Below are 26,907 nucleotides of genomic sequence, written 5' to 3'. Positions count from 1 at the left end.
GTGGCACAGGGAAGGTGCACATAAATCAAAGCCAGAAAGAAGCCTGCAAGCAACCTGAAAATCAAATTGTGTCAGGGAGAAGGATCGTGTGGAAAACAGATTAGAAGGGCACTGAAAAAGAGAGAAAGAAAGACAAGCAACTCCTACAAAAATTAATGAGAGGCAAAGGAGGCCTGGAGAAGCAATTTGAATTTGAAAAAGCCTCATACTGCTTAAGGATGGACTACTGTTTCAGCAAGTTTTATGGACTCATGCCTGGATAATGTGATGGTCATCCACCTCCACTTCCTTCTTCATGCGTTTGTCACTCTCTAAACATGATGGCGGGCTCTGAAGAAACTAGGGAAATGGGAGAGCAGGCATACGAATTTAGATGAGGATACAAGTCTTCATCCACAGTGCCATCTTTCATCTGACCATCAACTCCAAGGATTCAACTGAGTGTAAACACGCTGGCCAAACCTCTCAGAACTAACTAATAATGCTTACCAATATAATGTGAAGAAAAATGGCATAAGTTAAAGTACCAAATATAGGCCTGGCATAGAGTGAGGGGCTCCATTAAAAGCAATTATTAAGTAAAATTTAGAAGCAAGTAATGTTTCCAAAACTTCACTTAATCCATGACTTTCTGGCTCTGAGTATCCTGCCAATTTCTTCCTTTTCTCAAAATCCTGCACAGTCTGCCCTCTGTATCCATAAATTACACACCATGAATTCATCCAACCACGGTATAAAAAGGCCAGGGGAGAGGGGAAGAGGCGGAATTGCAGGAAGTTCCAAAACACAGAAAATTTGCTACATTGTGTATTATGGTAAATCGACATGAATAAAGTGACTTGTAGGTATTGGGTTTTATAAGTAGCCCGGAGATGATTCAGTGTGGGGGCACATATTGTTAAAGCCACTCAGGATGGTGAGCCAGAAAAATCACAATTTGGAGACCAGTGTGGGTGATTCAGTGAGACCCTGGGGATATAGAGAAGTGGCTCAGTGGTACAGCACTCTTGGGTTCAATATGTGGGATATGTGTAAGAAAATACTACACCATTTCATGAACAGGCATAGATTTGGGCATATGTGGGAGTCCTAGAACCAACCCTATGCAGATACCAACAGACAACTACTTACCAGTTTTCTCTTTTATTCCAACTCCTGTGTTGAAGTGAAGTGATCTCTTTATTTTTTCCCATTCAAATCTTCCGCTCTCCTAATGAAACTAATTTTAGCAAGGAGAAAGATCCTCCAACAGTGGCCTTGGGCCCATAATGGTGATAATTTTTATCAGGCTTTTGGATTTTGCATGCTCTGCATCATTTGTGGCACTTGGCATGTCTAAGAAGATAGATACAAACCCCAGCAAAAGCTCAAGTATTCTAAATATTTAACTTGGGCTGGGGTTGTAGCCCAAAGACACAGTGCTTTCCTGCATGCTCAAGGCCCTACATTTGATCCTCAATACAGCAAAAATAAAAGATGCAAACACACACAAATAAATTATTAAAATTTAACTTTTTGTATGAACTTAATTTCTATTTTAAACCTCCATTCTATTAAGTGGCAGACAACTAGGCCCATTTAGTATTGTATTTCTAATCCCTGAATAATAAGCAGTAGTCACTTCTTAACTCTAAGGCACTGTACTTGGGTGGCCATGTCATTAGGATTGTTTGCAAAGATCTTGTCTCCCTTGTTTGAAACACAGAGTGGTGTATTTCCGCACTCTGAAGTGCAATGTGACCACAGGATTTGCTTTGGCAAGTGAAACATCAGAGCAAGTAGTATTTTCAGATATTTTAAGTGCCAATTCATGCCTCTCTTCATTCTTTTCTTTTTTTCCCTCCTTCCCTCTATCACAGATTCAGGGAGATATACATCGGCACCCAGGCAAGGACAGTGCTGATGTAACACGAGTCTTTAGCTGATCCTCAGTAGATACAAAGCATGACAACAGCCATGCTGCAAGAATGAGAAATGAGACTTTGTTGTTTGAACCATCAAGACTTGTTTTTGCTATTGTTTTGTTACCTCAGCACATTCTAGCACTAACTTCCTTCAACTAGGACCAATAGTACAAGCGATTGGTTACCAAGACTTCACAATAGAATTTGGGGGGACATGTCACATCCAAACTATAGCACTCATGATGTCATCCATGTGTAATATTGCTCCTGTTTTTTCTTCAATATGTCAATCCACATGCTAGTTCTAAGCCCTTCTCAGAGGTTTAGGACCATTCTATTGTCACAGCCTCTCAGCAGATTACGTGAAACTACGTGGCATTTAGACATCATGTATCCATCTGCTCAGACATTACATACCACTTGCAGTCTCACGACCTTCCTGAGGTTCTATCAAAGAAAAAGAGCAAGATTACTTCTGTCCTACCTAGGGTTTCCCAACATTTCCATTCTCTACTCCATCTTTTCTCAATATCTAGATAGTTACCTTTTTTTTTCTACAAATCTTGCTTGATTCTATTCCTAAGTCAGGGAGATCTTAATAATACCTCAGGATGAATCCCTTGTTCTGATTTATTGCTCTCACCTTCCAAACTAACCAGAATGTGACACTGGACAATTGGTTAACCAGTTTCCAGCTGATGTTACATTTGCTAAGAATACAGGTTGACCAACACAGGAACTGTACACAGAAACAAAGCACAAATTCCAAATGAAATGTTATAATTTCAAAACAGAGAATTATACAGCACAATCTTTAAATTTCAAAGATATAAAATTAGCCTCATATAGGGCAAAGAAAAAGAAACTGATACTGCTGAGGTCAGTGTTTCACCATGATGGAAATATTGTTAGAGAAATCTCAACAACATGGAAGCCTTTCAACAACAACACCAAAGGTGGAGTAGATGTTGATGAGTTATGCAGCAACTATGATGTCACTTCAAACACAAAGCATTGTTAATGGGTATGTTTTACTCAATCCTAGACATGTGTGGCTTAAATAGTTTGATAGTTTGCAAAGAAAATAACTGAGTGCAAAATATCACGGAGAAATTTTCTTAGATGATTGAGACAGGGCTCAGAAGAGATCATTTGCAACACAGGAAAAACAAAATGTTTCTGCTCAGGGAACTACACAAAAAATTGTGGAGCACAGTGGTAAGCTGACAGATGAACAGGGAGGCAGGAACAGCATTGCAAAGACCTTCTACAACAACAGGAAAACAAAATAAAGCAAAAAAAAAAAATGTCAACTGTGGATTTATCACAGTGGCATAAGTGCCTGCCTTGCAAACGCATGGTTGTGAGTTTAATACCTGGTACCAAAAAAAAAATTAAAAAGTTAACTGTGCTGTTAGTGTAAGTAAGGCATGTACATGGAACATGTAGTTTTCATGGGTGAAGACTGACGGGTATGACAGTGGAGCAAAGCTTATTTTTGTTGTGGTAGATTTTTATTAGTATTTTCATTGAAGTTCATATAGAAACTTACATCTGATGTTATCTTCTAGGTTTAGTATACCCCTGATGTGAAAATGTTGGTGTCTATTCTAAATGCACAATACATAGTAAGAATTTAATAGTTTACTGATCTTTTATGTTTCTGTTAGCTATATGCTGTATAATATAGTAAGAACCTAGTAACAAAACAGCAAAACCAGGGGCTGGGGATTTAGCTCAGCGGCATAAGCGCCTGCCTTGCAAGCAGGCAGTCGTGAGTTTGATCCCCGGTACCAATAAAAACGAAAAAGACAAAAAAAAACAGCAAAACCACTGAGATGTCAAATATGTCCTACAAAAAGATCAAGAAAACAAAATACATGTGCTGTTGTGTCAATGCTACATATGTGTGGAACGTGCTGTTGTTGTGTGTACCCTGCCTTAGGTGGAACAATGGAAGTAAAGATTTTTTTTGTAAAGTGCTATTGGTATTTTCATTTTAGTTCATATGAGAATGTATTTGTGTTGTTCTTTTTGAGACTTTGCACACCAAAAAAATTAATGTTGAAATTTTTGTTGCATTTTCACAAACAATAAATATTAAAAATTAAATATTTTTGTCCTGTTAAGTACTCATTATTTAATGTAAAACTCATAAAATTGAAGGAATAATTCATCAACAGAAATTCTTCTAAACAATAAATGTGGGTTTGACAGACCCATGTTTTTGCACCTTGATGACAAAATTAGTCTTAAGCCCTGGGGATTTAAAAAGGAGTAAAAAAAGTAAACCAAAAAGTAAGTCACTCCTCAGGGCTGGTGTAGGCCCCTGATGAGAGCTCTCGGCCCAGTACTGGAAGGTACTGAGTGTCTGGGATTATGGGAGAGGCTGTAGCTGGGGACTCATGGGAGTCATGGCCTGGTGTGGTACCCTACTCAGCTCACTCACTGGGTGAATTTTTTGTGTAACACATTATTTCAAGAGGATGTGTTACAGTATCCGAAAGCCACAGAAAAGAAGGGGCAGGCTGAGGGTCAAGATCACAATGCAAATGATGTTGGACAAAGGCCAGGGTTATGTACTCATGCACCTGTGAATACCTTGGGTTCTAGAGGGGACAGTGACTTTTGTCTATTGGTTTTCTGGTATTTTGACATGTTATCTTCGCTCATGCTTTTTGTTGTTTACTTGCCCTTGCTCTATCTCCTCTCAGAATAGGTCTAAAGAAACGGAGGGGAGGGATGATGGAGTGGTAGAGGTGATCTCAACTAATATTTCAAATATTGTCCCTTACAGAGTATTTTGTCCAGTTTTGAAGCTGAAGGATCCGGAGCCCTAATGGAACTTCAGTGGCCTCATTTGAGTATGTCCTTTGTATAATTTATCTTCGCAAAACTTCACTGCGGGAAAGGGTGCAGGGACCTAGGGATGGCAACTCCCCTGGAGACAGTAAGATCCTGACCCCTGGGACCGTTTAGTCCATGCCCTGTACAAATCTGCACACTTTGGGAGTTAGACACTTGCAGGAAGTGACTGGCAATGAGGATGCTCTCACCCCACTAAGCACTTTAGAATGTGCAGTCTCCTCTCCGCTCAAAGCCCACAAAAGGCTCCAGCCCATTCTCCGTGCATGACAAAAAGCCACGCTGTAGAAGTGGATCTGCATCGCACGGGCTTCCGGGCCTCTGGGCCTCCAGCAGAAGATACAAAGCATTCACAATTCCAAGTCCGCCTAGGCTACCCTTCAGGGCCTGAGAGTGTTTCCTGCGGGTGGTGTGCACCACGCGTTTGTAACAGCTCATACCACTCAGCACTGATGACTCATTCTAACAAGGGCATTCAGCATGTTTCAGGTGCTAGTGCAAAAAAAAAACCAAAAACAAACAAACAAAACCCAAAATAATCCCGTCCTCCCCTTCTTAAACTTTCTCACAGCCTTGCTAAACCAAACAACCGCAGAGCTGGACCGCAGGTTTTGGGTCTTTCTCTCCAAGGGTGCAGGGGGTCGGATACAGCTGCAGCCGCAGGAAAACTTGGCTTAGGAAAGCTTGCTTAGGAACCCGCCAGCGCACCGCCCCTTGGGGCGGGGAGGCCCGGGGCTGCGAAGCGGTGGGGCCAGTTGGAGAACTGGGAGGGCAGCTGGGGTGGAGCCGGTGCTGTGGGGCCCGCGCTGCAAGGAATCTGGCCTGGAGCGGACTCCGCGGGGCCTGGGCGCACTGTGACTTCTGCATTTGGGTCTCGCGGTCACCATCCGGCTCGCCCCGCACCGGCGCCTTCCGAGCTCCCGGAGCCCGCGGCCGGGCGGAGCCAGGCAGCGTCCGGCCTGACCCGCGGGCTTCTGCGGCCATGGCCACTTTCGCGGGCCTGCGGGCCTTGGCGGCGAAGGGGTCCGGCCGGATTGTGCGCAGCCGCTGGTCTCCGCTCCCCGTCGGCTTTTGCAGCCGGGGTCCGGAGGTCTCCGGGGGACCCGGGTCCGAGTCGCGCCCCACCAGCACGCGGCAGCTGGACGGCATCAGGTCAGCCCGCGGCCAGCGAGGGCTCCCGGGGGTCCAGGGCCGGATGGGCCCTGCCGCGCGCCCGACGGGTGGGAGGGTCACGTCCTCGCCGCCTTTGACCCAATCTGGCTGACTTATCTCTTGGAGGAGGAATTTCTCCATTCTGAGTTTGCAGCCGCCCCCTAGCCTGGCATGGCAGCACGTGACACCTGCGTGGACCTAGTGAACTGCCCCAGAAGAGCCCAGCACTCCTTGATTCCTGGGGTAACCAGGTCTTGTCGCTATTCTACCTTAAGGCTGGCGTGGGCGGCTGTCAGGTGACCACCAGGCCAAGAGGGCCTTCAGGAAAGCCCTACCCAAGAGGAGATTCTGAGCCCTTCACAGTCGTCAGTTTGCGGAAGCTAGCAGGCTTAGCTGACCTGCTTGGGCCCGAGCCAAGGAGTGTGGGAGTGACAGCAGATCAACAAATAGGATTAAGGCAGGCCCCCCTGAGCTCTGCCCTTTTGCACAAGTCTAAAAACCTTAAAGACACAGCAGCAAGCAAACTGGAAGCCGCATGGTGGAGCAATAAAGTTTGGAAGGTGCCTGTGTGTTAAGATCTGAGGCTCATCTTTTGCTGGCCTGGGTAAAGGTCACGGCGAAAGTAGAAAAATACAAAAGGAAGTCTGCTTCAGTATTAAGAGTTGATCCAGGCTATATGATACAGTGTTTTGTTCTCCCACTCTGATCTGGAAGGCCAAGTTTGAATTTACAATCCTCAGACTCCTGGGTGTTCCCCAGCCCTGGCCTGCAGCTTATCCTGTGTCTTCAAGGCTCCTCTCCTTGCCTCCACCTCTCCGCCTACTCTTTTGTCTTACAAGAGTCTTAGCACAGGTCTGCAAGAGACCCAGTAAGCTCATAGTTATTTCTGACCCCATATACCCTACAGCCTAGTTCTGTTCCTTGTGGACTCCTTTCCCATTCTTAAGGACAGTACAGGAAGAAAGAGCAGGACTCCGCAGCCCAAGATCCACAGAAGGGGCCTATTTGCTGTTTTTACAGAGTAGTCCTACTTCTGTGAAGCTGTTCACATGTGATTGGAAGCATGACATTGGGCATAACACTGTGTTAGGTACCAAGCACCTGGGCTTAAACAACTCAGTCACTTTAAGAGTCCCTGTACCAAGGTGTTCCTTGCAGCAGTACTGCTATTGTGTAGTGAGAACCAGCTGTGAATTAAGTGCTAGGTCAGGCACTCTGCATTCATTATCCCTAATTCTTTAGCTTTTAGAGGATAGATAACATTACCCCACTTTATAAGGAGGAGTCAAGCACAGAGAGGTGATAACTAGGCCAAGGCCACAGAGCCAGTAGATAGGATCACCAGAAGTTAGAAAGTTTCTGCCCATGAAGAGATTTCTACTCTGTGGTCCCATCTCAATGCACAGCCACTGGTAAAAGAGATATCACAAAGGAGATGTGATATCAAGGCCCTGCGGTGGTGGAATCAGCTGTGAAAAATACAAATACTATTTTTGTCTTTAGTCACAGATTTTTTGCTGTTGTTGGTTTTTGTTTTTGTCATTGTTTTTTTGTACTGTGGGTTGAACTCACACTTATCGGGCAAACACTTGAGTCGCTGAGCTAAATCCCTAGCCCTTAGTCCCAGATATTTGTTGAGTGTGTCCGATGTGTGGAATGATTATCCTTCACTTCATGAACTTTTTCATGGTTTACAGTGATAGTCTGCACATAGCTCATCAGGGACGTTTATAGGGACCAGGTTTTGCTTCTACATTTATGTAATAGACCCTGCTGGTGACCTCATTGGTTAGGTGGTGTTGGTGAAACTCTTGGTTCAATGCATCACATCCTTTGAACCAAGACAGGTATTGTGAGATTTTTAGGAAGTATCATTAACAGAATTTGATGACCAGTGGAATAAGGAAGGATAGAACTCTGAAATGCTCTTCAGGTTCTGTTCGGGCAGCTGACCCAAGTGCTGCGATAAGAGAAGGAGAGGGGCAAGTTCAGGAGTAAGACACCCAAGTGTTGGCTGTGTGGAGCAGTCTAGGAGAGAAACAGCAGCGTGAACACAGTTTCAGAGCTCAGGGCTAGTGTCTGAGAGCTGGCGGCACACAGGGAGCAGTCAATGCAAAGCATTTTTATACAGAGAAAGAAAAAGGCAAGGGAGAGGACTCTAAGGGTTGTTAAGAGTTTTGAGATTGCAGAAGGCTAGAAGTCCATGTAAGAAGTTAAGAGGTGGCCAGAGAAGGACAGATAAATTGGGGTCAGAGGAATACATTTCCAGATGGCCATGGATTTGGTTCTGGCAATCAGGTGACCAGTGAGAAGCGTTTCAGTGGAGAGGTGGGAACAGAAGCCTGTACACAGGGCCAAAATGTGCATTCATAGAAGAACAGCCCAATAACGTGTAATGTGTGCACCAAAGGATTAATGAAACACACAAAGGGACAGTTAACTGTCATATAGAAAGGACATTCCAGCCTTTGTTATGTATACATGTATATGTTAGTTCCTGGTACTGAACCAAGGGGTACTCTACCACTGAGCTGCATCCCTAATCCCCTAATTGTTTATTTTGACAAAGGGTCTCACTAAATTGCCCAGATAGGATTCAAACTTGCAATTCTCCTGCCTCAACCTCCTAAATTCTGAGATTACAGGCATGTGCCACTTCGCTTGGGTCCAGCTGGAACTTTTGCAGAATTTCATTGAGACATATGTCGCTGATGGGATGGCAGTGTTTTACACTTGATATAGCAAGCACACTCATTATTCTATTGAAAAGTTATGAGCAGGTCACTCACCACCACCATTGCTCTGCCAAACAGAGATTCAAAGTCTGTCAGCACATTAGCCACAAGTACTTTTTGTCTTTATGAGAGAACATGTTTATGAGAAGCAAAACAGTATTACAGCCACCTGAAAACTACAGCAAAATTGAAATGGCATTCTGAAGAAAATGGTTATTCTTACTGCACTGAAATAAATTCAACCATCAAAGTTGTTTTCCAAAAAACCTGTGGCACAGAATGCTATTTGTAGAGGAGCCAGGTTGACTACATAGCAATAGGAGTAGCCAATTCAAAAAAGAATGAGAAAGGCAAAAAGCATATGTAGGTGGAAACTGATAGGAAATATGTAAAATCCATAACAATAATCTGGTTTGGTTCATTGCCCCTTTCTTATAACTGCAAAAATAAGACATTTCTGTGTAAGGCAGTAAAATAACAATATGGGGTGTTTTATTCAGTATGTGGGATGCTTTAAAATACCAAACAGCTCTTTCAGTGCCAGCTTTTTGCAGGATGATATGTCCAGAAGACTGCTCTTGTTGTATGGTTTTGTTTTTTGTTCTTCGTGCATCATCCAGTTCTCAGACAGTGAGAATTATCTTGCAGAATAACAGGATGCTGCTCTAAGACAGATTTTTTAAAAAATGCTATCATATATGCATATTGGCAGCTGTACCTTGGCTGCCTTTTCTTTGGGTGGGTGGAAGGAGATTTAGGGGAGTATTTTCATTCTTGGCTGCTTTCCTAGCCTTATTCTGAAAAATAACACCAGGAAATAAGTTAAAGGTAGGTACTGTTTTGTCAGATTCCTCCGGCTCCTGCTGCTGTCATAGAAAACTCACATTCTCTATGGGCAGAGATGATTTTGGACTGCTGTGACTTGCCCTTTCTGTGGAGGTGGCAGTCATGTTTCTGACAGCAAATGTAGAAAAAAAGGAGAAACCAATCAAGAAACAAGAGAAAAAAAACCAGCCTGCATTTCAGGTTGTCTTTTTCTTGTTTTGACTTAGCTGTAACTCCAGAGAGCTGATAGACCCTCTAAATTGGCACTAAGCACCAGCAATTTTCTTCTCCAGCATTTTAAAATAGCTCCCAAATTAGAAAGGAATTGCAAGGGTCCTTGCTTGTTTTGATGAGTACATGACCCTAGGATTGTAAAATGTTTTTCACAGAACCATTGTCTTGAGCAATCCAAAGAAGAGGAATGCATTGTCACTTGAAATGCTCAAGTGTCTCCAAAATGATATTCTTCATGAAGCCGAAAGCAAAGATCTGAAAGTTATTATCATTTCAGGTATTTATCTGATATTTATCCCTGGAGCTTTGCATCACACAGAAGTAGTTTCTTTGGTTAACTGGGGAATTCCTTCCTTTAACTGGAGAGTTGTTTTAAGGCTCCTTTGAAGGACATTTGTTACAGAGAACTCATATAGTTGAAAACTTAGTACTAACATTATTAACTGTGGAAATTGAAGCACAAAATACCACATGCTTAATATGTGTCTTTTCTTTTTTGTTAGATACTAGAATTTGCCACATTTTGCTATGCTTAAAATCGGAATATCAGGACTTAGAGTGTAGCTAAATTTGCTAGAGGACTTGCCTAGCAGGCATGAGATCCTGGGTTTGTTCTGTAGAACTGAAAAAAATATATAGAGCATTTCTTCATGGACTTTATAAATAATCTTTCTGATAAGTCATATAGTCAATTAGGAAATGTTTGGGCATTGGATTGGTTTGTCTTTTCTGTTCTTACCAGGCCTTACATTTGATTTTCACAGCATTGTCTTTACTGGTGCCAAAAAAGTGTGCCATATTTTGCCCATCTCTTTCTTTGCTCCTTTTCCAATATGGGTAATTCAAGTACTATCTTTTCATGTGATGCTGGTGTAGGCATAAATAATAGTAATGTCAGCATTTTCAAATATCCTCAGAAAAGTGTAACAAATAATGTTCTGTGATACTTCATTTTGCAAATTAAAGAGCTAGAGCCAGATCCACAGAATGTTACCTTCTTAGCAAACAAAGTTTTTATTGGCATAAGGAAAAGAAATTAAAAAGAGTAGAATTCTGCAGCCATGTGAGATACAATCTGGATATAGCAAAGGTCTCTATCTTCTTAGCTGCACCATTTCTTACTTGCAAAAAAGAAGACACTATTACCTGTCAAAATAGCCACTAAGGAGAAATATGAGAAGCTGTTATCAGCTTATTGGAAAAATGTCATTTGTTGTTGATGACAGAGGCAGGAGCCATATCCTCAGCTCCTTCCTTTGTAAAATATAGAACTTGAGCCAGATGGCTCCTATATTCTCCGATTTTATATTATAAAATACTGTGATTTTCCAGATTCAGCCCCTATGGGTGTTTCTTACCTGTGTGCTAAGTGACAGAGACAATTCGAAAGAGACCTGCATGGGTCCATACATTCAAGCCATGGAGTTCAAAATAGGAAGAAAAAAAAAAACACTTCACCTAGGTCACAGAGGTTTTCCTTATGTAATTACTTATTTTCATTGGTTGGTTTCTACCATAGGCTTTTGGGAGACAAGGACTTGAGCATTTCATCACTATATTCTGTCTATACCTTTCCAGGTAAACCAGAATTGTTCTTAGCAAAATTGAGCAATTAACTTTCTCTCCATGTATCCACAGCCTAGATGGCTATGTGATTGGTTACTAAACTTGTTCAGTAGATGAGTAAATGAATGGCCCACCTCTAAAGTTTCACGTCTTTTTCTTTTCTTTTCTCACTTGGAAACATTTGTAGCTGAGGGTCCCGTGTTTTCTTCTGGACATGATTTAAAAGAACTAACAGAAGAGCAAGGTCGGGATTATCACACTGAAGTATTTCAAACCTGTTCTGAGGTAAGCTAGGATGATAGTCAACATTGCAAAATAAAAATAATCATTATTATTGAATTAGCCTTCTGGTTTACAGATAAGCTTTCATCAACGAGGTCTAACCACCGTGGAGCTGCTGAAAACTCTGTGATCACTGGTAGATCCTTCATCCAAACTATGATTTGGTTTGACCTGTGAGAAGTGATCACAATTTGCTACTGATTTTATATGCCAAAGAAAGTAAAATATACTGTGACATTCATAGTTGCCATCTCCATTGTGGGTAAGAAGTAAAAGGTAGGAATATATATCTTTAGAGAGAAAGAACCTATGATTATGATAATCTTTAAAATTTAAAAACTAAAATGACTCTGGTAATAGAAAAGAAATAAAATTTATAAATAAAAATGGTGGTTTTTAAAAGTGTTTTTGTTTTGTTTTATTTTTTAATTTTTTTGTTTTCTGAGAGAGGATCCTACTATATTGTCCAGGCTGGCCTTGAACTTGCTGTGTAGCTTAAGCTGGCCTCAAATTCATGATTCTTCTACCTCAACTTCTTGAGGGCTGGGATTACAAGTGTGCACTACCACAGCTTGCTCTAAAATTATTTTTTAACAAACTTTTATAAAAACCATCTCCAAGTAGGCAAACTAATGTCTTTAAATTTCATTTTTCTGCCCCTTGTACTGTAATAAGAAGAAAAACTGCCAATAGCCACAGGAAGAAGTACAAAAAGTTTTGAATGATTTATAAATCAACCACTGGATAACAAAAATTGAAAATAGAATCTAACTTTAAGTAACACATTGTTCATTTAATGAGTATTTATTGAGCAAATCTTTTAAACATAATACCTACAAGAGATTGAGAGAAATACAAGGAGAAAAATGTTTCTTGCCAAACTTAAACTAGAAATCTACCTGAGAAACAGTTTCCTAACCTGACCCTAAGCTTCCTTAACCTAGTCATTCATTCATTCATTCATTCATTCATTTGGTTGTTAATGGCCCAACAAATCTATAATGATACTTGCTGTGTGGACAAGACAGGTGAGCAGCAGCACAGTGAGTGGGAAGGTGGTAGAGGAACATTCTTGATCACTATTTGTTTCCCTTGACCTTCCAGAAACTTAGAAACAGATATGATTGTATTTTTCTTATTTCATAGAAGGACAAAGAGGAAAGTATTAATTTGAAGCTTTGGGGGTAAGGCAAGCTGGAGCTAAGATTTCTGTTTTCTACATTAATTGTGTTTTTATGTCATACTCTGTTCTTAGGTTTGCCATGGCTAGGTGCTTTAAAAGTTAGGTTTTTACTAATCCACAGCATTGTTGGTTAAAACTCTAAGAGTACCAGTAAAGTCCTTCTGCCCTCCCCAAAGCATCTGCTTTTGTGACTCTTCTTTGGTAACTTGTTGAACTGAGATCTGAATAGGTTGGCCAACGGTCTCATGGGGGCCAGGTCATCTTCAGAGGATAAAGGCCAAGTTTCGTGAAAGCTGCCAAACTATGGATGCCTCTAACTCACTGGAAAGTCACTCAATGCATAAGCAGACCCAGCCCTAGAAGTAAAATAGGAGTGCAAAAGTGTTGATTTCTTTAACACTATTCCTAAGACATTCAAATTGTCTTGGATAAATATGAGTACCATGAGCTTGTGCAGGATTTCAATTTCCAAGTGTAACCGACAAGAAGGTATGGAACAGAATGAACTAGATATTTCCTTATTTATTTCATACACAAGAAAATTTTTATTTTAGAAAGAAAGAGGTATCAAAATTAGCTCACCATCTAGAAATGTATACAAATTTTTACAGATCACAAGTATTGCCTGATAGGTAATAACTTACAAATCAGGACTAGGGCAAAGAATGACAAGTACTTGGTTAAGGAAGGGCTAAAGTAACTTCAGGGCAGTGATATGGTGCTTACACTAGAAACTTGTGTATCTCTTATGTCTCTTCCTATACCCTGTTGAAGCTCGAAGGTAGAAACTAGTCCTTCAGGAGACTTTTTTGTTCTTATGCCTCGCCAGTTAAATAACAATGGGACAGGGTTGCTTCATCTTTAGAAATAACTTCGAATCCTCAGTAATTCCTTTCAGAGAAGCTAGAGAAGAGTTCAATTTTTGTCACATTCTGGAGTAGGTGAAACCGAGAAACAGTACTTATTTCAGGACAGTCAAAAGAAGGTATAACTAATCCTTAACTATTAAGGGTTTGATTATCCTAGCATGTTTATTATCTATATTCCCTTCATCTTTTCCAGACTTCTCACTAGCTTTATTTGAAATATTATGAAAATAAGAACTTATTACAGAAGATTTAAAAAATCTAGAACAAAAGGAAAAAAATAAAATTACTCATGCATGCCATAATCATACCATCCAGAGAAAACTATAATTAATTCTTTGCTGTTTGTTTTTAATAATTTTTGTATGTGCCTATTTGAATAATAATATATAAGTATGATTATAGTGTATGACTTTGTATAGCAATATGACTATAGCACTGAATTATTATTATGTGCCTAGTAATATTTCTAATACTCTGAACATACTAATTTATATAACTTTTATGTTCTATAAAGTTAGTGTTAATATTATGCCCACTTTACAGATGTTAAAACTGAACAGTTGGATGACTTGGCTAGAGTTAGGAGATAAGGCAGCATAGACTGGGCATCAGATTCCAGCAACCTGACTGTGTAACATTAAATAAGCCCTGTAACACCATGCTGGTATAAGCATAGGACACTTTCACTTATTTAGAATGTAGCATCTGATTAAGTTGATATGCTTTAGTTTGCGTAACTACTGTATTAGCTTTGTGTGACTTCAACAAAATACCTGAGGCAATTAACTTATGAAGAAAAAGGTTCAGCTTATGGTTCTAGAGAGTCAAGTCCAAGATCGGGCCACCCCATTGCTTTGGGCCCTAGATGAGGGTGCTGGATGGCAACAGCAGAGCATGCAGATCCAAGCAAACTGCTACATCATGAGCCAAGAAGCAGAGAGATGGGAAGAGACCAGGGTCCCAAAGTCCCTGCTGAGAACACACCACTGGTGACTGAAGGACCTCCCACCAGGCCCCACCACCCGTGGGTTTCTGAGTCTTCCAGTAGCACCACCTGAAAACCAAGCCTTTAACATGCCAGAAGTCTTTCGCCTACACTATAGCAGCCATCTACTTATTTCTGCATACTTGTGTTATTTATCGTTCTTTTTACTACTGTGAAATAATGATTTGGTGAGCACCTGTCATGGTTTATGTCGGTGGCCCCCAGGCCTCATGCATTTGCATTGTGCATTTGTGATTGGTTCATTGTCTAGAGCTTGGATTGATGGTGTCAGTGCTATAAAAACTGTAAGAAATAAACTTCAAAAAACTGTAAGAAATGAACCTCTCCTTTCCAACTTTGGTCATCAGGTATTTTGTCTCAGTGATGAGTAAAAAGTAACTAAGACAAAATTTGGTAGAGAGTGGGGTCATTTGCTGTGATTATACCTGACCATGTTTTTCGAGAGGCCTTGGAAATGGCTTGTGGGCAGAGTTTGGAAAGGTTCAAACATGTCGCCTGGAGGCATAGAGCTGGAGCAGCTTGGGATGCTCTGTAGAGGAGATTCTGGTCAGAGCTCTGGGGACCAGAATGCTGATAGAAAGCTTCATGGTAAAGACCAGGCTTGGGAGGTTTCTGCTGGGAAGAAATGGATCACTGTGAGTTCAAAGTCAGCCTAGGCTACATAAGTGAGACCTTGTCTCAAAAAAAAAAAATTATATATATATATATATTATAGAAGCCAGATGTATCTCAGTGAGTGTGTATGCTTAGCATGCACAAGGTCCATAATTCAATCAACAGCACCAAAAAAAGTATAGTATAATGAATACAACAGTCAGTAACACAGTCATTTATTTTCATTGTCAAGTGTTGTGTATGGTACATAATTGTACACTTTTATAGGACTGGCAGTGCAGTAGGTGTGTTTACACCTGAATCACAACTGCATGAGCAGTGTCTTACAGTGTGATGGTGTGGCAGCTACAGGGCCCCTAAATGATAGGAATTTTTCAGCTCCATGATAGTCTTATGGAGCTACCATCATATATACAGTTTGTACTGACTAAAGTGTCATTATGCAGTCCCTAACTGTATAACTGCTTATTTTAGAAAAGAAGCGGATAAATATCAAATGTTTATGAATATAAAAGATAACTTTCCTAAGGCAAAATCTTCAAATCAATGAAGGTCATTTTTCTTTGAATTGCTGCCTTGGGAAAAAAACCCAGATGTAGTTTCTATCTCACTTCTCTCCCTGCCAGAGTTCAAAGAGCAATAATTTAGAAATTGAAGTTGCCATAGCAACACAATCTGTTTTAGAGTATCAGAAAAAACTAAACTGCAAAGATAAGTGAAAGTTCTTGCAATTTCTGGCAGTAGAGGTCACATGAACACATTTCCATTTCCTGAGTGCCAATGGCTCTGTTTTAAAATTTTTGCTTATTTTGATGACAGCAGGGATTCCCCCCTCCCCATTTTAACTTAATAGAATTGAGAGAGTATTCGTGGAGGTAATTTGAGAAGTAATTACTGAGGAAATTGCCTTCAAGTCCCTTTTCCATCTTAATTTTTCAAGGGAGCACCAAGTACTAATTTCAGAGTTTTAACACAAGGACTTCACACAGGCATCTGGGGGACAGGACTATTGTGAAGGGTTTTGTTTGATCTCTGGAGACAAAACTCCTCACTTTTCCTCAGTGGGGGGGATGTCACCTCTGCCTCCCTGACAGTCAGCCCGGCAAGTGGCCTGAGGCAGGCAACCCCTCTCTGAGCTTCCTGTCCTTGTACCAAATGAGATTCCTTTCTGATAGGGTTCTCTGAAAGCCCAAATGATAGTCTGGTCCACAGTAGATATTTAATACAAGTTAGTGCTTTTTGTATTTTCTTGCATTTTTTTTTCACAGCATCTGATGAACTACTGTGTATAAAAAGCTCTGGAAATAGGAAAGATAAAATAACAGGTAAGAAGTCAGCTTCAGCGTCTATATGGAAATGAAGCAGGTGTGTATATTCCCGCAGGTCATGATGCTGATCCGGAACCACCCTGTCCCCATCATTGCTATGGTCAATGGCTTGGCCACAGCTGCTGGTTGTCAGCTGGTTGCAAGCTGTGACATCGCAGTGGCAAGTGACAAGTCCTCTTTTGCCACTCCCGGAGTAGACGTTGGACTCTTCTGCTCCACCCCTGGGGTAGCCCTGGGGAGAGCAGTGCCCAGAAAGGTAATTTAATTTCTTTCCAGCCCTCCTCCAGATTTCATCCTCTGGTGCTCATGAAATTTTAGAATTACCTTGTTTTTGGTTTGTTTGTTTTAAAAACAGGGTCAACCTATGTAGCTCAGGCTGGTTTTGAACTCATGATTCTTCTGCCTCAGCCTCCTGAGTGCTGAGATGACAATTGTGCACTGCCATGCTCAGCTGGGGCTTTTTGTATAGCTGGGATCATGGGTGTGAACCACTGTGGCCAGCTAGAATTAGCTTATTAAAAACACCATATATACCAGGACATTCTGCCCAAAGACTTTCTGGCTAGATGTGCCTGTTCCTCTATAGCTCTTACACTGGGTGTCAATTTGTGAAGTCACTACATTTCAATCTTGCAGGCCCCTCAGTTCAACTGCAACAGCAAGCAGAAACACTAAGATGACACTCAGGATCTGGAGGCAGATTTATTTATGTTAATGAGCACTGATTCCGATCATTCCTAGAATATCAGACCCCAAAATCTCTGTTGGTTTAGGGCTTATATGAGATAAATAAGCAGAAAGTACAGAGGCAGAATGGTTTGTCAGTTGGGAATTGGTTTATACAATGTGCATCATAGTGACCTGCTGTTTCTAAGAGACAGGAGCAATCAGATCTGGAACAGGAATTATCACCTGGGCAACTAACAAACTGAAGTATACTGACTAGGGAAGGGGGTTTTCTGCTATATTTCCCCCACTTTTAGTTTCCCTGGCAAATCTTTGTTGGTCATATTATTTGTGATCTTCTGAGACAAGGCCCAACTAGAATTTAGGCCTGTCCTGTAACATTACTCTTGCAAGGTAGTGACAGAGTTCATCTGATCGAGGAGAGTATTCTGTGTACCTTGGATGCTCATCAAATCTTGGCAAGGTATTCAGTTGATTATTTTAGTCTCCTTGGGAGCCTTTAAGGCAAAAACCACAACTAGCAGGAGATAGGGAAGCAAGGACTGTTGTAAACAGCTTGAAAAGACACAAAATTCAAGGGGAATAGGTATGGAACAGTCCTGTGAATGATGTCCTCAGGCTTCAGCCATACATGGACTGGTCAGCGTCCAGAATGATGAGAGCAGGCCTTTGAATGCATCATCTCTTCAGGGTGAGCTGTCTGGTCCAGGTAAATTTTTCAGTGGATCTAATGCTGAATTTCTGAAACTTGTAGAGGTAGTTAACAGTGATCTGGGTTATATATGTGTGAGTTACAAGCTGTTTTTTAACTTTACTAAAGCTTTGTGTCCTGTACTCTGTATGAAGTTTTATTTTTCTATAATCTATCTATATATCTTTAAATGGGGAGAGTCCACTATAATGCATGAGGTCAGGATCAGTGAAACATGCTGAAGCCTGAGCTGGCTGCAGGGCTATGGGTGCTAACACTGTGGCTTGAGCTTTCAGAACAAACAATGGAAGCAGGCCTGGTCTTATCTTCCAAGAATACTGGGTGAAGTTATCCTGGCTGTGATTGATGTTTAAGTCAGTTGGGTCCTCAGGGAGAGCTTAGGCCTCTGGACCAGATTATTTTGTGTCATTGGTGGCAGGTTTCCAAACAACAGCAAGAAGTATCATTCCTGTGGGAAGAGTTTTGGCCAAAACAGTTTTGTCCAAGATGACCACAGCATCTCTACCCTGTCAGACTTCCTTCCTAATAGGGCTACTTCCACCTGTAAACACGGTGTGCTCAGCCTGTCAGGGGGTCCATTTTTAGAACAGTTCATCCCAGTACAGCCCATGGCACCTGGGCAGTTAGATCTTGGTCAAAGGTGAGCTTGTCACCTTTCTTGATCAAAAGGGACATGGCTATGAGAGCAGAGGCAAAGGGAGGAAATAGCCTTTGGTGAATGAATCCAAGTATTTATACAGGTAGGCCACTGGGCACTCCCAGGGGCTGACAGTCTGAGTAAGCATAATTGTTTTCTGTAGAAACTGATAGCTCCAAGAAATTTGCAGTTTCTTTTATAACCAGTTTATATCAGATATTGTAACAGAGCTTTTGTGTCTTTCCAGCAGGCAGCTTGGGTGTCATCAATCAGAAGTACAGTGAAGAAGAAATAAGGTTTTGAACCTTTGGGAGGTTGAATTTAGGTCAGTTAACTTTTGAGTCCAGAACTGGGGCCTTTGGGAAGAAGGGCTTGTTTGATGGGAGCCAACTGAAGGCAGAATAAGGTATTCTTTAGGTCCAGGCAGGTGGATGTGGGTGGCAGAAGTCTGAGACAATGTATACAGAGGGCAGTCATGGCAGCATTGGCAGCTCAGAGATCTTGAACCGGCTTTACAGGCAGAAGAGGTACCTTTCAGCAGTTTGTCAGTGTATGTTGAATTTCTAGCCAAGTTTCTTGTGGCATGGGATACTGTTTGATGCAGGTGGGGGTTGCCCCATCACAATCAGAGGCCTAATGTCAGGACCCAGGGAGACAGTGACAGAATTGTGGCCTTGGAAGGAACAGAGAAACAGACTGTCTCAGAGCAGCCAAATCTGTTGTTAGAGCCTTCCTAAAAGTAGTGGATGCATCCCCAAACTTTTGTGGCAATTGAGTAACAGCCCATAAAAAGTGCATGGGTTGGGAACCACAAATGTACAGTGATGGCTGTGATGTTGATGGCATGGAGATCTTGTCCAACGTGATTAATAATCTCTCAGGCTGATATGTGACTGGATACCTATTTGGTTTTCCCATAACATTTGACAGCAGCAAGGATGACATTGAATTGGAATGGTTGATGGCCAGGGCCAGAGGTGAGTCTCTAGTCCACTCCTCTGAGAGGAAAGTTTTCAGAACTTCAGAATTATAGTTATCTGTCTCAGGCTAATGCAGGCATCATCTTCTGCTCAGAACATTCAGACTTGAAAGTGCAGGGTGAAATGAGAGGGAGGCCGAGTGGATTGGTACAATGGAAATGGTCACTTATAATTTTAAGAGGAGGTCTCTTCCCAGAAGCAGTACATGGACTGGCTTTTATGGAATTGTTTGGCAAGATATCCTGGCAGAAGGGGTGACAGGCAGAGAGTGCCAGTGATGAGATATGGGCTCCTCATGGCCCAGCTGAAAAAGGGAACCCAGTGCTAGTGTGAGTTGTCAAACTGATGAAAGAGTTGTCATCTGATCCAAACTGAAGTTTTTGAAAGTTTGTGTGTGTGTGTGTGTATGTGTGTGTGTACACAATCCTTATAACTCATAGCCAGAAGGTATGGTCATCTATCAGACTGGATTTTCTTACAGACATCAGGCACCTTTTTTAATGAAGTTTCTGGGTAACAGTAGTCAGAGGGCTTCCAGTCTTCCTTTTGATATCTTTGAGAAGGGCTAGCCTGGGTTGTTTCTAGGTGAGGCAATCTTTTATAAAGCCCATGGAAACTCATTCATCAGGACTGACAGTCCAATTTTCCTCAGTCAAAATGTGAAACTCAGAAGGAATTGCTGACAGTCATCCCAGGTAGGTGTTAGATGATGCCATGTAAACAGAAGGCTACGAGAGGAGGGTCTCTGTGGCTGAATGCAGGCAGTGACTAGCTGGAACCAGTCCAGTTGGCTGGAAGTAGACAAGTCAAGAGTGGGGGATGAAGTTATAGGTGTTGTTAGCAACTGTAGAAGTCAACAAGAGTGCCAAGGTGGAATTTTCAGGAAAAATGGACCTCTTTTTTCTCTTTTTTCCCCCACTTCTTTGAGATGCAGAGAGCAGTTTGGTTTTATTTTTATTTCTTTAAAAGCCCCTTTTCCTGCATTCAAGGACTGGGGGCTTTGACTAAGTAACTCCCGTCTCTGACTTTCTACATATGTTTTGTATCTTTGGACAATGTTGCATCAGACAAAGGGTGGATGCCCCTCAGAGAGAGAGACCATTCAGATGCCCATGTGGCTGCATTTCTCTTAGGGACTTAGGCACAACTTAGCTAAGGCAGATGCCAGGCCTCCATTATGCCATATGGTGATCATCACAGAACCACAGGTGAGGTCCCAGTCAGCCATTACAACCAGTGCTTCACAGTCTTGGTGCACAGATGGAGCAGCTTATTGCTTATACTATCCATTCCACTCACTCACATGTTCATTCAACAGACACTCAGAGGTTAAAACATTTTAAACCCCCTTCCCTTGAGGATGGCTTTAATTAACAAGATTTGATCAAGTGCTTCTTCTTCTTGAACTGAGCAGGAATGACTAACTGGGGTGCCCCCAGGGCTCTTACCAGAGTCAGGCAGGTAGATAGACAGACAGATTGCATCCTCCTCACTTTGGGGTCCAATGTGAGTTGCTCAAGTGGGAAACCAGGAAACCTCCTCCGGACCTCCAAGGGAACTTGAGAGATCTTGAAGGTGTGCCTTCCCATGGAACCTGGAAAGATCCTTGCTCCATCTGCAAGGGCTATGACTAGTGACCAAAGAGGTCAGCATGGTCAGTTTTCCCAGCCAACATACCAGATGCAACAGCAATTAGAAACACTAAAACTATATCCAGGATTTGGAGGCAGATGTATTTTATATCAATGAACATTGACTGGGATCATTCACAAAATATCAGGCCCTGATCTCTGGTGATCTAGTGTTTACATGAGATGAGCAAGCAGGAAGTACAGAGGCAGAATGGTTTGTCAATTGGAAATAGGCTTATACGGTGTGAATCATAGTGACCAGCTATGCATCAGTGACCAGCTGTTTCTAAGAGACAGAAGCAACCAGAACTAAAACAGGAAGTTGAAATATACCTGCTGGGGTGGGGGGAAGTATTTTCTGCTAATAGCTAGTTAGGTTTATTTGATTAGCTTGTTTTTATGAAGTCAAAATATTTGTGTAAATCTTATCTGAAATGCAATTGAGACTCAGTTTGACAACTGAATGGTTGTCTGTGAGATATAATAGTGTGCTAAAATAATGCTAGTATCAAGAAGTTCAGATTGCATCACTGGACCACCATTCATTGACAGTCTCTCCTGTTCAAGAAAGGATACAGTAACTGGCTGATTATGTTGGGTTTATAACAGTTGCCTTTCAGGTACATGAATATCCTGTTTGTCCAAGAAGGAATCACATTACAAAACTGTCTCTTTGTTGCTAACCACAATGGTGTCTATTTTCATCATACAGCTTTCTCCCTTCCTATAACATCATAATAATATTTACTAACTATTCCTGAAGTGGAATCTAACAGTGTCTTTGTTCTAGTAAAAGGCCATCCTCATTCTCAGTTGGAGATCTGTGAAAAGGGGCAAAAACATATATTTAGCACAAAAGTGCTTTTTAGATTATATTATTTATTTTAGTAATAACTACAGAAATTAGCATTTGCTTACATGCCTAAGGCAAAAAGGAAATCACACCTAAGGGGAATCAAGCAGTAGGGTCAGAAAGTTAGGAAAGGATTCCTTTCTTCTATAATTCTTCCCTATTAAGTTTTTGCAGAAATATGTGTTTTTAAGGAGATTTTGAAGACAGTTATGTGTAAGTACACTTGCTTCTGAAAGTGAGCGGGAGGTGACTCCATATTGCAAAAAGTGACTGCTTACTAAAATGTCTTCCAGGGGGCTGGGGATTTAACTCAGCCACATAAGTGCCTGCCTTGGAAGGAGGCAGTCATGAGTTCGATAAAAAGGAAAAAAAGACAAACAAAAAACTAAAATGTCTTCCAACAGGGATGTTTTTGTTTCTATCAAAATAGATACTTACTTTAAATGTATAGATATTCATTAAATAAATATTTTTTCAGTTGCCACTTTGTGCCAGTACATTAAATGTAAATATATTACAAATCTCTTTTAAGAGCTTACTTGTAAACCTACTATAAACTGTAACTGCAAATCAGATCATGAGACCTTTGCACAGCAAAAGGCATTTGTACTTGTTAGCCTGCCTAGAAGTTGTTTATCCTCTTCAACCCCTGATTTGCTGGAAGGTTCCACAGAATACCTTTTGACACCTGTATATCAGCCTAACTGTTAAGATTAGAATCTATTTTTTTAGGTAGAGTCGCACTATATAATTCAAGCTGACCTGTAGAATCCATTCTTGATTAAAAATAAACAAACTTGAAATCAAGCCTTATCAGAATTGATTTCTAGAAATTGAACACCATTTAAATTTGTTTTAAGGAGAAAAAAAGGGGATGACAAAAACAAGCCTTAAACTCCTAGGAAGCCTAGTTCTCAGAACCACATTAAGTAACTTCCCAATGTGACAGATTAAAGGGTAGAGACATTGGACGGACCTAGGCCAGTGACAACTTTATAAAGAACCAGGCCTTCTTTGAAGCATTTCCTGGATTGACTTCCTCTCTCTTCTTCATTTCTGACCCCCAGAAGGCTGCTGAGGAACTCACCAAGACTTCAGAATTTTCCAGTCAGCCAGCTGAAAATGGTTCAGAGTTCTGTCAACAGATGTGTTTATGCATGGGGTTCATTAGTGCTGGGCTACTCGTGTGGTGGGAGGGCATAGTGTATGTAGATCAGGAACATGGCTTGGGGTCTGAAGTAATGAGCTCACATGACTCATTAGTCATTGCATTATCCATAAAAGAAATTTTGTAGGAAGAATATGTGTCAGAACTTGAGACTTTTATCAGGTTTCTGGGTCTGCAGAGCCAACTTATGTGGCTTGCTTTGGAAGAAAAATTGGGATTCATAAAATCTGAAGTCTGACCAACAACACCTGCCAGGAAGTCAAACATCTAAATCTAGCCAAAAGCACCAGCAAGTCATCTCTGCTTGACTGCACACACAGGAACAGTCATCTATAGCTCCACTGAGCATGAGCACGACGGGCTCATGTCCCTTTTGCCTAAAGAGGCAAGCAGAGGGGCTTTTGCAAACTGGCCTGTGCAGAAAGTTGCACCCTTTTTCATCACCTAACAAATATATCGGTCACCGGCGCCCTCTGCTGGTCACTCCAGGAGCCTATTTAACAGTCTGAGACCGACAACTGCAGTTTGTCCCCTGGGGGCAAGAAGCTTCTATGTTCAAGCAAACTTAGCCTGGGCATGAATGATTTTTCCCGTTTGTAAAGTGTGAGTTAAATAATACACCTTCATTATTCTGTGCACATACTCAGCCTGATCCAGCTGCTCCTTCTGCCAGGCAAAGAAAGCCTCATGCAGAAATGGGAGCTAGAGCTTGGTATCCCTACCGAGCACTGAAAAAACAGTCACTTCTTCCCACATCAGACCTTTCTCATGGCAAGAATTCTTGCTTTCACCTGTGTACCATTCTGACTTTGTGTCTGGAGAGTCTGATTTGTTAAGTCTAACTCGAACACAGTAGAATTTCCAAGCTGGGAAGAGTGGCAGATCCTCGCTGCTCAGACTGGTAACAGAGGGCTTGGTGAGCAGTGGTGCCATGTGTGGCATTTGGGTTTAGGAAGGGCAGTCATAGAGAGCATGCAGAGCAAAAAACACTGCAAGGGACTTTTCTCGTGTACCCAGAAAATTAGGCCTATGTGTACCATCCTACCTGTGTCCTCCCTGCGTACCATCTCCCTGAAGCCTGCCTGTGGCTGGAACCTTCATGAAAGGATTGGTGTCCTTATAAATGGGCCACAGACAGCTGTCCTGCCCATTTCTCCCCAGGTGAGGTCACAGTGAGAAAACATGTCTGTAAACCCCAAATTATGTTCTTACCAGGCACCAAATCTACTATTTGCCTCATTTTGGGCTTTCCAGCCTCCAAAACAGAAATTTTTGTTGCCTATAATCTCCACATTTGATGATATATTGTTACAACATCCTGAATGGACCAAGGCAGGGCACATCCAAAAGATGTGCCCAACCAGAAGAATCCCTGGAGTGCCCCAGCACATGATCCTTGTCATATGTGTGACTTAAACAAAGATTGCTGAACCCTCATTTTATTTTATTTTATTTGAAATTTTATTTAAGGAGAAAAAGAAAAAAAAAAGACAAGGGTACAAGTTATACATAATTCCAGAAAAAATAAACAGTAGGAAATCCCTAGTTAATAGATTACATATTATCTTAGAAATAGTTGTTCAAGTTATAAAATTAAAGAGTGTAAAGTGGACTTTCAAACAAGTGAGACTGCAAACAGTTTTTGAACCCTCATTTTAAATGATCGCCCTTTTTCAAGTGCTGTGATACCTAGAATCCAATGTTAGTCAGAAATTTTCATTTGGAGTAGGTATGTTAATATTTATTGAGTACCTACTGAGTACTCAGCATTGTATCGTACACTTTATACCTATTCTCTCTAATGACACAAAAGTGCGATGAGGTACTTCTGTTTCCATATGAGGAAACAGACTCTGAAATGTGTATTAAAGATCTTTTTGTTAATAACTGGCAGGTGTGGAACTGGAAGTTGATGAGTTTTGTCAAAGAAGGGTGGTATGGTCCTGTGGGGTGACTTAGTTCAGCACTATACCTTAACTACTAAGACTCTCTAGCCATTTTCTGTCCCATTTGCATCCATCCAGAGCATCCATCAGCTGGCCACCTGACCATCTGTCTGAGTTCCTCCCCTTTCCCTTGACTCTGTTCTTAACAGCTGAAATTCCTGGGACTCAGGTCTTAGGTTTGAGGAGAGACTGAAGAAGTCAGAGCCCTAGGGCCAGGGATTTAGCTCAGTGGCATAAGCACCCGCCTGGCAAGTGCAAGGTCACGAGTTGAATCCCTTGTATGGCGAAAGAAAAAAAAAAGTCAGAGCCTGACTCAGGGCAGAGGAGCAGCAGATGCCCAGAATCAGACTGCAGAGGCTGCAGTGGAAGAAGCTCTTCCCTTACCAGTGCCTGGTGCACAACAGAGACCAAGCCCTCTCGGTTCCCCATTATCTCCCTTCACAGTAGAGTCTATTACATTATGTGAAGTGGGAAAAGAGACTGGGAGGGAGACACAAATAAAGCTTACTATTTAATTATTGTGATAGAACTGTGGGGGCAGGCAGTGGCTGAAAAGATAAGAAGTATGAAATATAAAAATGACTTTTATTTTGAGAATGCAGGGAGAGACCCCCGACACCCTGGGGCGTGGCATCTCCCCGGGGTGGGCAATCTCTCTGTGGGACACGTGGAGTGGAGGCATACATGTAGCTTAGGTTTGGGGTAGAGCCTGAGGGGCATTAGTGATGCACAAGTAGCCCATTGGCATTCGTTTGGCCCCAGAGGTAAATTCCTAGGGGTGGGGAAGAATCAGTCACAGTTAAATTCCTGGGGTGGGGAAGATGGAGCTCCTTGGTTATGCCTGAGGCTTTACTAGCTACAGTGTCCTGTCTGGGCCAAAACTCTTTCAATTGTCTTAGTTACATTTTGTTGCTGAGACAAAATACCGGAAGCCCAAAGTTGAGAAAGGAAAGGTTTATTTCATATAGTTTTTGGAGGTTCCATTCCATACTCAGTTGGCTCCAAGACAGGCTGGCATGGTAGGTCCGCAGTTCATGGCAGCTGCAAACAGCAAGGAGGAAACAGGCAAAAGAGAGCGAGAAACATCTTCTTCCTGCCATTACATTTACATCCTGGATCCACCCATAGGCCAGGGTAGCACTCACGCCCCCAATCCAAGCTCTAGACAATGAACCAATCACAAATGCACAGTGCAAATGCATGAGGCCTGGGGGCCACCAACATAAACCATGACAATTATCATTAGTTATGTTTTATTGTAAGTAAATCTTTGTGATAATAGTAATAATAAAAGAGCTTTACACCAAACATAAGTGAGAATGAATTCAAGAACAGAAAGTATCCAGCCAGAGTATGTGGCTTTCAACTCACTTCCAGCAAAACTCATACAGAATGTTCAAGAAAGGTGCCTTTCATCTTTTAAAGTAATCCCATGTGAGGTGACTTCTGAATTCAGCAGTCCTTATAGCCATAGGAGGCACAGGCAATAGGAGAGGCAGGGATGGTTTCTGTCCACATTTTAGTTCTTACTGTGCTGAGTACAGTTCCCAGATTCTAGAGGGCTTTTCTGGTAATTATGGTCTGACATTTTCACAGTCTCTCTTATTCACTCATTTTGTTTTCGTTTTTGTTTTTTAAATTTTATTTAAAGAGAAGAAAGGCAAAATAGAAAAAAGGTAGAAATAGTACAGAACTTATACTATTTCTCTCTCTCTCTCTCTCTCTTTTT

General features: G+C 41.6%; 1 protein-coding gene across 1 annotated transcript in view; it reads left to right on the top strand.

The window, feature by feature from the left end:
* Window positions 1–5,527: 5,527 nt before the first annotated feature.
* The window catches only part of Echdc3 (enoyl-CoA hydratase domain containing 3), a 40,786-nt gene continuing 19,406 nt past the window's right edge, over window positions 5,528–26,907 (top strand). Inside the window, exons 1-4 of the mRNA XM_003473407.5 lie at window positions 5,528–5,921; window positions 9,871–9,992; window positions 11,469–11,566; window positions 16,620–16,820. Coding sequence (XP_003473455.2) covers window positions 5,752–5,921; window positions 9,871–9,992; window positions 11,469–11,566; window positions 16,620–16,820 — 591 coding nt within the window. The 5' untranslated portion in view covers window positions 5,528–5,751. The remainder of the gene's footprint in view (window positions 5,922–9,870; window positions 9,993–11,468; window positions 11,567–16,619; window positions 16,821–26,907) is intronic.

Source organism: Cavia porcellus, unplaced genomic scaffold (assembly GCF_034190915.1).
Source record: "Cavia porcellus strain 051 isolate PalLab524CR breed Dunkin Hartley unplaced genomic scaffold, mCavPor4.1 scaffold_13, whole genome shotgun sequence".
NCBI classification, from domain to species: Eukaryota; Metazoa; Chordata; class Mammalia; order Rodentia; family Caviidae; genus Cavia; species Cavia porcellus.
This window is presented reverse-complemented; position numbering and strand designations above follow the sequence as displayed.